Source organism: Anabas testudineus, chromosome 1, assembly GCF_900324465.2.
Source record: "Anabas testudineus chromosome 1, fAnaTes1.2, whole genome shotgun sequence".
Taxonomy (NCBI): domain Eukaryota; kingdom Metazoa; phylum Chordata; class Actinopteri; order Anabantiformes; family Anabantidae; genus Anabas; species Anabas testudineus.
Genome location: NC_046610.1, coordinates 14,526,211 through 14,538,724, shown reverse-complemented (window position 1 = coordinate 14,538,724; position 12,514 = coordinate 14,526,211). Strand labels below are relative to the sequence as shown.

Genomic DNA, 12,514 nt, shown 5'->3' with positions numbered 1-12,514 from the left:
TGTACTTAAGAACACAAGAAAACAATAGATGACAGAGAAGGTTTCGAAATTTGATCATAACTTTAAACTCATTTGCATGTGTGCATTGAGGAAAAATGCCACATGTGACAACAATATACATGCCTGGTAGTTCTGTAGCATCATGGGCCTCTGCACAGTGGCTTGACAGCACAGTAGCTGAACTGTACATCCTCCCTCGGCTGGTGAAGTTGGCCCGTGGCACACAAGCAAACAAAATACCCATTGTATTATAAGAGCCCTGAGCACAAATATCAGCAAACTGCGCAGCTGTTACCTACAAGCTTTCAACAAAACAGGGCCCTTATTCATTTGGTTCAGTTATCTGCATGACCTTTCCGAGGGTTTGCACTGTGCAGTGAGTGCCAGTCTGCCTTTATTATAAATGACCTTGATGAATCACCTTCCAAAAGCGCTGAGCACTTTATTGTAGTTAAAGTGCACAAAGCAGTCTGATTTGTCAGAATACAGGAGATCATCAGTCAAACTTAAGAATTATTTTCATTGATAAATACATTTAAAAACCTGAATGTAGATTTTAAAATACAATTAAATAACAATAGTCAAGTCCATTTTCTAAGGGAGTTTTATCTCCCAACAATTTTATCTTTTGACCCTTTAAAATAAATTCTCTCAAAGACAAAGGAGGTAAAACATTCCCATATTTTAAAAGAAAAAGCAACTATTAAAGACATTAATGTAATAGAACAGTCATCTCACAACTCACACATCCGCCCCCACAACACTGATTATTATTAGCCCTACATGAGGTGCTGCCCCCCAGGTTGGGAACTCTGCCCTATAAAGTCTAGATTCTGTTTTGAAGCCTAAAAAATGACCACTTCAGTTCACCTGTAAAAAAACACTTCACAACTTCAAGTTCAACACTTTATTGTGTGTTTTCATATTCAAATAGCAAAGTGATTAGTCTCACTTTAGTTTTAAAAGTATTTATAAGTATAAATAACATTTCAACAAATCACAATAAATGTCACTCTTTACAAAGTCACAGGAATATTCAGTCCTATTCCAAAAATAAATAAGAGTAAATTCAAAGTCTAAGTACATCTAATTAAAAGAAACACAACTATGCAAAGCAATCAGGGTGCACCATGTCAAGGTTTGTAAATTGTTAAAAAACACATATTGTATCAACTGTTACAATACTTACACAAAGGCAATGTAATAATTACACAACACTGAGGGAAACTATCTACAAATGTGCACTCCCAATCAATAGGGAAAACAGATATATGATAAGGTGCTTAAATTGCACTGTGCAAAAGAGGTGTCTACTGTATGTAGCCACCTATCCACTGAAAATAAGCTGCCAAGACAATATGTCCTGTGTCACATATTAATGCTGAGCCACTATCAACAAAAAATAATCCTTTACACAGCAATGAATTCAAGTCACCAGGTTCCAAGCAAAAGAAATGTGAGGCTGAGTTTCCCACAAGTCAACCAACACCCAGACTTTGGACTAACTATGAATATGAGCGAAAAGCAAGTCAATCATATCAGGAACACGAGAAGCTCGGGCCACGTCTATCGCTGTCTGACCACTGACGTTGGCGTGCTTCAGGTCGGATCGTGGTGCCAGGAACTCCACCACATCTCGGTGCCCCTCTCGGATGGCAATGTGGATAGGCAGGGCCCCGCTGTGGTCTGGCATGTTCACCGAAGCACCATACTCCACCAGAACCTGCACAGTGTCCAGGAACCCTGTTCTGGCTGCGTCATGGACGGGCGTGATCCCCTGCTTGTCTTGAATGTTGGGGTCCGCTCCTTTTTCCAACAGTAAAGTTGCAATTTTGGAGTTCCCCATCATCATCACCTGGAGGAGATGTTAGTGGAGAGATGATGAGAGCACTTAGTAAATTCAACACCTATGTGTGTAAATGGGAGAAAGGCTTTTTAACAGTTTCGTGTTAAGGGTCGTCACAGAATTCACAAATCTACTATTAAGTGTTTCATTTTAGTCATAAAAGTTGCTTCCAAGAAATTATATCTGTTAGGACAGGGTCAATCAAATCTTGATCTTAATCTAAGACAAATCTTCATGATCAGTGATAATATAACAAGTAAAAGTGTTAAATTATCGTCAACAGACATCTTTAACATGCAGTTCATTAAAACCGACTGCTTCAGGTTTTGTTGATCATTTAGGAAGCTGAGGATTACGTTGTCTTTGAATCACATTAAACTGAGATCTGTTACTACTTAGTAGAGCAGTCCAGAAAATGAATTGAGGCAAATATTCTCTAATTCTAGTGGGGAGTTTCTTTCTCTTATTTTATTGCTAAATATATTAGAGTTTTTTGGACAAAAAAAGTCAAAGAAAAAAGAAGATGCCTCCCTTTAAATGTTTTAAACTTTGACAAATGCATCTTTTTTAAGTTAATTGAGAAAAAATAATCAATAACTGCAGCCTTGCAGCCATTATTCTACCTGGTTATAGAACAAAATATTAGAAACCCCTCAAAGTTTAACAGTACACATTGTCAAAATACAAATTACAGCTTCCAAAAGGGCCACAAGAGTGAATCAACACCTCTGGAAAACAGATTCAGCAAAAAAATGAACAAAATAACTCATAAGGTCAGAAAGTGTAAAAAGGCTGTTAGACTGCCACTGGTTCAATAAAACTGAATCCAGTAAATTGTTAACTTTGTGTTTATCATATCCTTATTCATTTTACTTTATCTAGTCTTGGACTGAGGAACTATTGGACATTAACATACAAACTGACACGGTGCTTAATTGAAGGTGCATTAAAGTATTGACACTGTACTGTATGTAAGCCATCTGCACTGATGGATGAGTTACTGACAAACTCTCTGGACTCTTTTTCTATTTCTACAGTATATTTATTAGTTCAGTTAACATCAAGCTACGTGTAGATCACTTGGTAACGTTTCTGACATCTGGTTCTTACTTGTAGGGCAGTCCTGCCAAATTCATTGAGGGTATCAGGATGCACTCTGCATTCCTCCAGGATCCGCCGCACCTCGCCGGTATTCCCTTTAGCTGCTGCCGCCGTCAAAGCTTTACCGGCATCCATCTGACTAAGGACCATCGTAGTTTCTCTATTTACCTGTTCAGCACACAGAGATGTACAACAGCTTCACCACACCGAAACTCAACCACAGGCTGCTCGTACTGACAATAAAAACACGGTGAACGGTAAAGAAGCGGCTACAGCTAGCTACTCCAGCATCCGGCTAACGTAAGGTTCAGTTCCCGTAGACGTCGTGTTATCCGGCTCTGTTAGGGAGATGTTAGACCGCGTCGTTTTAACAAATCGTACGTACAAACACAAAGCACAGTGGAAATGTTTGCTCCAACGAAGCACAGGCCGGTCAACTGATTGCCATAAACAATTAGCATCTGGGCTAATCGCTACCATTAAAACGAGAACAAACCAGAGGGTTTACACACGAACCTTGTTCGGTTCGTCACGATCCACAGCGTCGCCAAGGTTTTCTGTCCCACCGTGTCTTCAGTCCAGTATTTTTTTAAATAAAATCCAAACAGGGGATGTTTATCAACATTAGAAAACACATTTGCGCGCTGAGATCGACACAGCGGCGTCTCCTGACTACAATTTACAAACATTGGGGAGAGCGCACGCTGACCAATCACAGCGCGCCCCGAGGGTGACGTGCTTCCATGTATGGTCAAAGAGGAGGGGCTACAACTCTGTTACTACGCCATCACTGTGGCAACAGCAGCGCTTGGCCAATCAGAGCGCGCGGCGCAGAAAGCGGGCGATTCGTATACGTTGCTGTCTTCAAAGGCAGCTCATTCACATTTCTGACCTGAGGTTGTATTTCTCCAGAGGCAGGAGTGGAAAAAAAGGCGGGTGAGAGTTTTTAATTTTAGGCGGAATTTTGACACCGTGATTACACAATACATTGCTGCAACACAAGGAAAAATCCGCCCTTATATTGCGTTGAAAACTCAGAAAAAAAAGGGCGCACTAGAATAAAACAGAGGTCACTCATTACAACTCGTGTTGACAGCATACTTTTATTAAGCTCTTAAATAATTTGCAATGATCCCACAATAGAAACATTAAAATCATACTCCACGCAGATTCCATAAAACAAGATCAGTGACTTTACACAGAACAGGTGAAATTGTAAAGGTTTCAGTCCAGCCAAATAAAATGATCCTTTTTGATCCCCTGGAGGTGAGGAATATAAAGACATCCCAGGCTTTACACATTGGTCCTCAGCTGGTAATCTATATAAAGGGAGAACGATGGCATAATTAATAATAATTTATTTTACATTTACTGCCCTAAACAGTAGCTAAAGTATGAATGTGAGAACAGTATATTTGATTATATTATAGTCTAATGAAAAATAACTAATATACCTCCACTCTGTGTAATGTAGCGGACCCAGGGTAAAGCCTGATAACCACTTTTTTCTATGATCTTCATATATCGCACCTGGTGAAAAATAGTGAGCAAGACAGTGACACAACATGTTGAGGCAAAAACATTTTGTGCATCCGCAAATTAAATGATATCCAGTTTCTCAAAATGGATTACAGGACCTGACTTGATTCTTGATTTAAACTGTAAACTAGACTGGCTTGACTTGCAAAGTGTTTAGAGCTTTGTTTAGAGTCTATATCAATATAAAGAAGATAAAATATGCTCCAAGGTCCTGAAGTAATGTGTTTTGCTGCACATCGACACAACCAGGGTTATTTTCTCTTATTGTTACACATTATAGTAGAACATCAAAAGGTAAATATGCACACATACCTGTATTCCTGAGACTGTAAAGTATGGTATTTCAAATTTCACAGTAATGGGAGGTTTGCCTTCAGCCTCATCATTTTCCACACTGGGCAGACCGAAATGAGCTCTCATGAGAAACTCCTTACCTCCCTGAACCAATGAATACATGCAAAAAGACACAGAGAGAGAGTGAAACATGAAGTATATTTTCATTTGTTATTAGAATTTGTGTTATACATTCATAAAATAAAGTAATTTAACGGTCATTAAAGCTTGACTTGTGAATATCTTACGGGGAAAGACTTGATAGTCCACACAACCAGATTCTTCTCCGGCACATATTTGGCATTTCCTGTGCTGGTTTTGAACTTGGGAGAGTCAGCATCACTGGGGACAGGAACTCTCACCTCCACATTATTTGCCACAGACTGCTTTTTAAATTGCCCTTTTGCCTAAAAATATAACACAACATAGCAAGATATCTTGTGAAAACATCCTCTTTGTTGTTTGAGGGGGCTGAGTGAGGTGTCACTCAGTATAAAGTTAAGAAAAACTGCAAATACAAAACATGGTAGAAATGTTTCCTGCTTTAACAGTTGTCTGGCCAGTTTCCAAAGCAAATGTGAAATAGAGTGTTATGAAATGCATATGATTTTATGATGATGAAATTTACTACCTTAACCATGATTTCCACTCTACTGTGAGAGAATTTCTCTATAATTGATTCAATCCATATCAGAGGCTTAACCTGGAAGATAGGAAGGATAGTATTACATTATGTACATGACACATGACTAAAAATAAAACTGTGTAAAAATGCTGTGTGAGATTGAATGTGCATATGATTCAGCACACATTAGTTCATGGATTTACATTCACAATAGTGTAAGGCTCATTATCTGTCTGTCTATCTGTGCATTCACAGTGCTGTAACCCACACATGCAGCACGTGGGGCCTAAGTGTGATATAAATAAAACAAAGTATAAATACAAGGTACTGAATTGGACTAACGTGGGTATTAATGCGGTAGGACATGAGTTCAGACTCCCCGTCCGGAGGAATGAAGGAGATTGTTCGGTCACTCTCAAAACGTGACAGACGGACACACTGGTGGAACTTTACATCTTCCATCACCACAGTCTTTCCCTTGTCGCCTGTACACAAAATGACACAATCAGTAGAATTCATGGAAATGAAAATAAAGCAGATTAATGTGTCACATAGCCAGTAAAATAACTGCAGTAACAGATGGATATGGTTGCATAAAGACTGCACACGTACGCCCAGTGAGGGCAAAAAGCACTCGATCATTAAGGCCCAAGCGTAGTTCAGGCATCCCAGACAGCATGGTCTTCAGCTTGATGCTGCCCACAATATCACTGCTCATCACACTGCCATTAGCATTCACCTGAAAGGAAACAACAAGGAGTCACTAATAATCAAACCGAAAGTATAACAGAAGCATTGATAGCAATAACACACAAATATTATGTTTCATTCTGATACACTCAGAGAAACATTTTACACTAACGAATCCATTATTACTTGATCACACCATGTTACTAATGAGTCTAATGGTGACAGACACCATCATGGTAGAGGTTTCATCTTACCAGTACATTGATGGACTCGATGACATCAATAAAGACCTCGTTCTTCTTATATTTGATACCCTCTGACCTCCAGGAGACAGCGTTGGTGACGGTGGTCGGCACCTTGGTCTTTGCCACCTCGAGCTTTGTACCTTCCTGAGTAATATATCTGCAAGACATGAGAAGCAAAGACCTGCTGTGATGCCACACAACACCCACATACAGAAGCTTCATCTTTGTCCGTATGCGCGTCTATGAGTCTCACTCTTGTAGGATCTTGCTGTCAGTTGTCTGTGGGAACCCAAAGTCCATCAGTTCATCCAGTAGCTCATAGACGACCACAAAATTGTCCTGTATACTCTCCTCCTCCAGCTCTTTGAAGTACTCTGTGAATACCTGCCCATTACAAACAACCAACATGAGCTCCCATTGTATGAGGATGATCAGTGTTACAACAGACAATTATAAATCACCACTTTATGTATCACTCACCTCCACTAGTTTGTAGAGAAATGAGTACACAAGGGAAGCATTGGAGTTCTTGTTTGTGGTGGCCACCACTAAACAGGGATCAAGTCAAGGATTACACTACACCTTCAAATCAAAATCAAGTCTTTATATTTTACTTACACGGTACATGTGCACATCCCAGCGCAACAGTTTATCTGTACTGTTTGGATAAAATCCTGGTAAATGTGTCTGTGATGTAGGTTACACATCGCAGTTCAGAGCTTGCTACAGTTCTGTGAACATCATGACACCAGACCCTACTGCAGGCGAACGCAAAGATAAGAAGGATACGGTACAAGTTGCTGTGTTTGATCCACATGAAGTGATTATTGCCGTGTGATATTACAGGACAGAGAAGCCCTTCCTCCTCATGTTGCATGAGTAAAGGCATGAAGTGATCAATCTCTGCCATGTCCACATCGCCTTTGTAGTTCCGACAAATCAGCACCTGAGCAGAGAGAAGAGCACTAAGTGGTTATCGGGCAGAAGAGAGGATTTAATTTTTACTCCATAATTCTGAGCCAATGAAAATGAAATATATAAAACAAACTGATTAATGTGCAGTTCTCTACAAAAATGACAAGCAAATGTGGAAAGATCCAGTGTGACATCATGAACCAGAATAGAGGTTTTAACAGGAAAACTGTTATCATTGTTACCACTTGTTATTTAACTGTTTGGCGGTTTTAAAGCAGCATTAGGCTACTTTTTGTAGTTTTCATAAGGGTTCACTGACTGTGTGGCTGTGGGTAAAGGCTCCACAACCAACTCTTGATCATATAAGCAGGAGATGTAATGATAAACGCAGCCAGGTGAACAATAATTTAATATAACAATGAAATGCAACTCCAGATACAGATGTGAATTCTTTCGCAGGAGGTAGTTATTAATGTGTCATTCATGTTTTGCACATGGATGAAGATCCACATGTGAAGGTTACACGTACACAGCTGCTGCACAACTGGACACTTGTGAGTGTTCCGCGTCTTCAGGAAGTGAGAGGCGAGTCGAACCCGGAAGTGTGGAAGAAAAGGGCCAATCAGTGGTTCTGTCGTAATCTCGTTATTCATTTTTAACGACGCACTAGCTATTAATGTTTAACAGCTAGGCCAAAAGTTACAGACGAAAACTCCCAAAGGTAGGAACAAGTGTGAGGTTTTATGACTCGTGTCCTGTTTTATAAGCTTTTGTCGGTGTCAACATTGGGCCTACCTTCCCCTTGAGATCCAAGACGAATATAGCGGAGGCAGACATCGTGTTCGTCCTCAGAGCAGCACCACGGTCCGCTTCACAAACTCCACGGCCCCTCAGTTTAAACAGCTCGGCTCACTGCTGTTCAGTGGGGTTCGCCATTCACCAGCCTGGAGCGAGCAAAGACACACACACACACACACACACAGACACAGACACCCGCACTCCAGCCTTTCTTTTTTTCCTGAAGGTGCCGTGACGTCACCGCGTACAGGTGAAACATTTACCAGCTCACCTGAGCAGACGCGGAGGGGCGGAGGGAGCCGGGTGCGCTGCCCGGTGTCTCCGCCGCGCGGCGCTGCACTCACGCAAATCAGAGCCTGGACGCTGCAGGCGACACTGCGCGACCTTTGTTGGCTGATGATGGAAATGATGATAACTTGAGTTATTGTACTTTACTTAATTCATAATACTATTATACGTACATGTCTGCATGCACAAATACAAACAATTTCTAGTTGTCGTTCGTTCTCGGTGTTGTGACTTAATGTTTCATCAGTGCCCTCATGTTTTAGATGTCTGAGAGTTATTAGCAGCTCCAACAAAGAAGCAGAAACGTCTGTATTCCTTATTTCTCAATGTGATATGCTGTATAGTAGTGGATACTTGCATATAATAATATTACAACTTAATGTAATTAGTGACTTTTATCCTTAACATAAACATTGTCATTTATTTACTACAGAGTTTCTACAGATTTGTCATCTATCATAGCCCTCATATCCTTCTTTTAATAATAACATGCACAGGGTATAAATCATACTTGGAAATATGGCTATTGTGCATATTTACAACGTAAACGTGTCAGAGATACAAGTTCAATATCTCAACTCCTGATGGCAACTTTCAGAAATAAAAGGAGGGAGAAAAAGATTTTTGTTTGATGTACTTTGTAGACAGCACCGGGGGGGCGGGAAACTTAATGTAATCAGGTACTTGTCACGCCACTGGAGGCCTTGGAGGACCTGTTCTGTACTCTCTAATGATCACACCAGGGGATTACACAGAGGGTACAAAAACTCATTTGCAAGAAATTATAATTTAATATATAACAGAATGTTTACTCTCCACAAGATTAACTTAAAGCTGTTCTGTGCTGATTTACTCAGACTCGAGCTTTACTAGTCACATGCTTGGTGAACTTTTAGAAGCCTTGTTCTACTAGATCTCTCTTACTTGACATCCCCCCTTTGGGCCTCTTTGTGTGGTTTAATGACAGCAGTCTCTGTTTGTACTCCTATGTCTGGTTCTTATAAGCTGTGTGTAAGAATAACATGTTGTTCTAATGGATCTTGGTCAATGTGAGCCACCGAGGGCCAGATGGAGATTAGTCTTTTGCAGTACCCCCCACCTTTTGTCCATATAGGTTTGGTTTTTCTTATCTGTTTATCCAATGAGACACAGTCATTTCTGTGTCATAAATGAGGCAGGTCCACACCTTAAATATGTGTTCACACAGGAAATGAGCTGCAATAAGACTACTAAAAGATCTTGATAAAGTATTATGCTAAACAGACGTGTTATAGACATAGTTATTAAACACTTGCAGCAACACACTGCAGCTCCAGCTAATGCTCACCCTGTTTGACTTCCTGTATCAATGTCATATTATTATTAGGTCACTGTGTGGGAACAGATCTGGAATTCAATTTAAAATGACGAGTTGATCATCAACCAGAGATCAATATAATTATTAGTGCTATGACGAACAGCGGCTACCTCACAGTTAGAAGATCTGAAATGCTCAGTAAACAGGTGGTTTGAATCATAATTAATGATTAATTTATAATTATTTAGATTTTTTCAAGCAATATGAAAACATAATTGTAACAGAGCATTAAGATCCCAAATAAAATGAATTGAAAGCTAATGAATTTATAGGACAATGTATAATCAATATTAGGTATTTGATCCATTAAAATCATCCTAATCCTGCATTACACTGATAAAATAGTTAGTAATAAAATGAATGTAGGAACAAAAAGTCAAATTAAATCAATAAATCAACCAAATTAAATATCTCTAACCGTGTCTCTTTGTATTATTCAAATCACTACACTTGACGGTGTGTAGTGAGTTCAGCTGAGGTGAACATGGTTCCAGAAAACATCAAAGACCTCACTGAAAAACAGCCGAATGAATGAACTGTACTATGTAATCTGATTAGTCATCTCTCAAAGATAAAGTTGAAACTGAGAAGATACTGTCAGGTTCAGAGTAGTTGAGCTCAGCATGGCGGCTCAGCGTGACAGAGACATCAGTGAGACTACCTGTGGTACGTGCCTTGATAATCGTGTGACTGCTAGTTTTGGCACTGACACAGGATACCCAACAGAGCTGCTCACCACCCTTACTGGTAAAACAGATCCTTCACAGTTTTCAGTTCATTACACTAAACATTTTTTATTTTTTTAACGTTAAAGTGCAAGTTGCATCCTCCTGCCTCCAGCAGCTGTAGACGCTGTGGTTCAGGTTGTCATGTAGAGACCTAACAGGCGTTTGTTGTTACCTTATCATCAGAACATTCGGTGGCCTGTTTGGTAACCCGACAGGGGAATATCCATCCTCCATTCATCCTCCTCCCCTCCACCATCTTCTCCACAGCCACTCCCCTTCGCTTACGAGCTAGTGGTGTGAGATGCAACTCCACCCTTTGGTTCCCAGCTGGCCAATAAGAGGACAACCATCATATGTAAATAGATGATAAGATGGTATGGATGACAGACAACATAGCTGGGGACAGGTGTCATTTGTCACCTGAGCCTCAGGTGTATTGTCTCTATTGTCTCAAGCGTGTAGCATAACAGCACACAGCGATCCCCAGGCTAGTTTGTTGTGCATAGCAAAGTATCAACAGTGATGCTTCTAACAATGTGAAGATGTGATTTCCTCAGCTGAATGCATTTCGACATTAGATTTAATAAAATTCATGTGCATCTGTGCATTAAACACGATCTAAAGATCAGCAGAACCAGATGCACATTTGGCTGTCACCAGTAATAGTGTAGGGTGTGGAGTGTTTTATGCTAGAATGTGGACTACTGTTCCTGACAGACAACATACCACAGCTTTTCAGTGACATAAGCTGATGATGGTGCAGCGTGTCCCTGAACAGGGCCTGTCACTGACGTCAAAACCAACTGCCTCTCATTCATACAGACACACAGTCTACTTTTAAAAAGATGCTTTTATTTATGGATTTATTGCTGCAATAGAAGAGTAAATAGCATGAAGTTAGTAAAAGGAACATTATTCTTGTCCATTGTTTGAATAATAAAACTGTAAATGTTATTGCTGTAGTTTCAGGATAGTAGAACTACCTGAAAATCTTTTTTACAACACTATAACCTGTAGCATGAAAATCCCGCTCCTCCAGCCTTCAGGTCATGTGCTCAGCTCTTTGTAGTATATCCTGCTCTTTTATTATATTTCTACAACATATCCTAATATTGCCTCTATGGTTCTAAATCCTGGAACTCAGTAAACCAAAATACCTTTCCTTTTCCGTCAGGAGGGTTGGATCTCATTGATAAATCACTTCCCGGTGGTGTTTAATGCTACAGAGCCGCTTCCTCTGTGACCACCCCCGCTGCTCTCTAATGCAGCGGGGGTGGTCACACTCTGTAGCAGACACAGGACAGATGGAGCTTTTATTTTACAGAGAGGAACCATTAGCCATAAATTATGGAGGAGGTTTATTACATTGAGTGAGAGGATGCTTGCTGGTTGTTCACTTTTATGGGTGTGTCAGGCCATTTCATACAGCTCCACTCTTTTACCCATGCTGTAGATTAACTAGTGTTTACTATTCTTGAAATAAATTGCGTGGACCATACATTTTGTTTAAGTTCATATTATACAATGGTGAAAACATGATAAAACCTGTAGGCCACAGATAAAAACAAACATTTAAAGGAAATTGTTAATGACTGTCTAAGCCCAAAGCTAAAAAACATTCATGTCATCAAGAAGACAATTAATTTATTTAGTAGCAACATATCTTACATCCTTTAATCTGCAGAAATAGCATGGACAGTCTCTATACTTCTTAATGAACTGCTTGCAGCACCAGATCACATCATAACATTAGTCATCGCAGTTGTAATTAGTAAGCATACATCTGACTCTGCGCCTCAGAATAAATAAAGAGGAGCAAGAGTTTATTCATTTGGAGTTTACTTATAGATCAGGACACCGTGCGTGATGTCAAAGTCTGTTGTCTTTTGCTAAATCAAAACAAACAGGTGAAACCAGCAGGCCATTCAAATGAGAGGAACCACATTTGTTTAGGTTGGCTTAAGTTCAGGAACATAAAACTCTCCATCATGTGATAAGAAACCTGTGATAACAAAAGTAGGACGAGAGTCTGCTCGTGATTAGTTAAAG

At 40.0% G+C, this 12,514-nt stretch overlaps 2 protein-coding genes across 2 annotated transcripts; both read right to left on the bottom strand.

Moving 5' to 3' along the window:
- Nucleotides 1–920: 920 nt before the first annotated feature.
- On the bottom strand, nt 921–3,628 carry cdkn2d (cyclin-dependent kinase inhibitor 2D (p19, inhibits CDK4)). The gene is made up of 3 exons (XM_026358954.1): nt 3,464–3,628; nt 2,957–3,115; nt 921–1,855 (listed from the first exon to the last, which is right to left on the bottom strand). The coding sequence occupies exons 2-3, from the start codon at nt 3,095–3,097 to the stop codon at nt 1,502–1,504; spliced, it is 495 nt and encodes a 164-aa protein (XP_026214739.1). The 5' UTR covers nt 3,098–3,115; nt 3,464–3,628; the 3' UTR covers nt 921–1,501.
- A 403-nt stretch (nt 3,629–4,031) lies between these two features.
- ap1m2 (adaptor related protein complex 1 subunit mu 2) lies at nt 4,032–8,330 on the bottom strand. The gene is made up of 12 exons (XM_026360816.1): nt 8,090–8,330; nt 7,169–7,325; nt 6,860–6,927; nt 6,633–6,763; nt 6,389–6,536; nt 6,057–6,183; nt 5,787–5,929; nt 5,451–5,522; nt 5,068–5,226; nt 4,799–4,924; nt 4,402–4,477; nt 4,032–4,266 (listed from the first exon to the last, which is right to left on the bottom strand). Exons 1-12 carry the CDS (start codon nt 8,129–8,131, stop codon nt 4,241–4,243), a joined length of 1,275 nt encoding a protein of 424 aa, XP_026216601.1. The 5' UTR covers nt 8,132–8,330; the 3' UTR covers nt 4,032–4,240.
- Nucleotides 8,331–12,514: the final 4,184 nt, after the last annotated feature.

Bases quoted from the DNA above. Each gene is read 5' to 3' on its own strand.
- cdkn2d (XM_026358954.1), bottom strand. From the start codon at position 3,097: ATGGTCCTTAGTCAGATGGATGCCGGTAAAGCTTTGACGGCGGCAGCA. The intron at 1,856-2,956 runs GTAAGAACCAGA...CATCTCCTCCAG, and splicing joins TTGGCAGGACTGCCCTACAA to GTGATGATGATGGGGAACTC.
- ap1m2 (XM_026360816.1), bottom strand. From the start codon at position 8,131: ATGTCTGCCTCCGCTATATTCGTCTTGGATCTCAAGGGGAAG. The intron at 6,764-6,859 runs GTGAGTGATACA...TGTAATGGGCAG, and splicing joins TTCTCTACAAACTAGTGGAG to GTATTCACAGAGTACTTCAA. The intron at 5,523-5,786 runs GTTAGTCCAATT...CCTATCTTCCAG, and splicing joins CCTACCGCATTAATACCCAC to GTTAAGCCTCTGATATGGAT.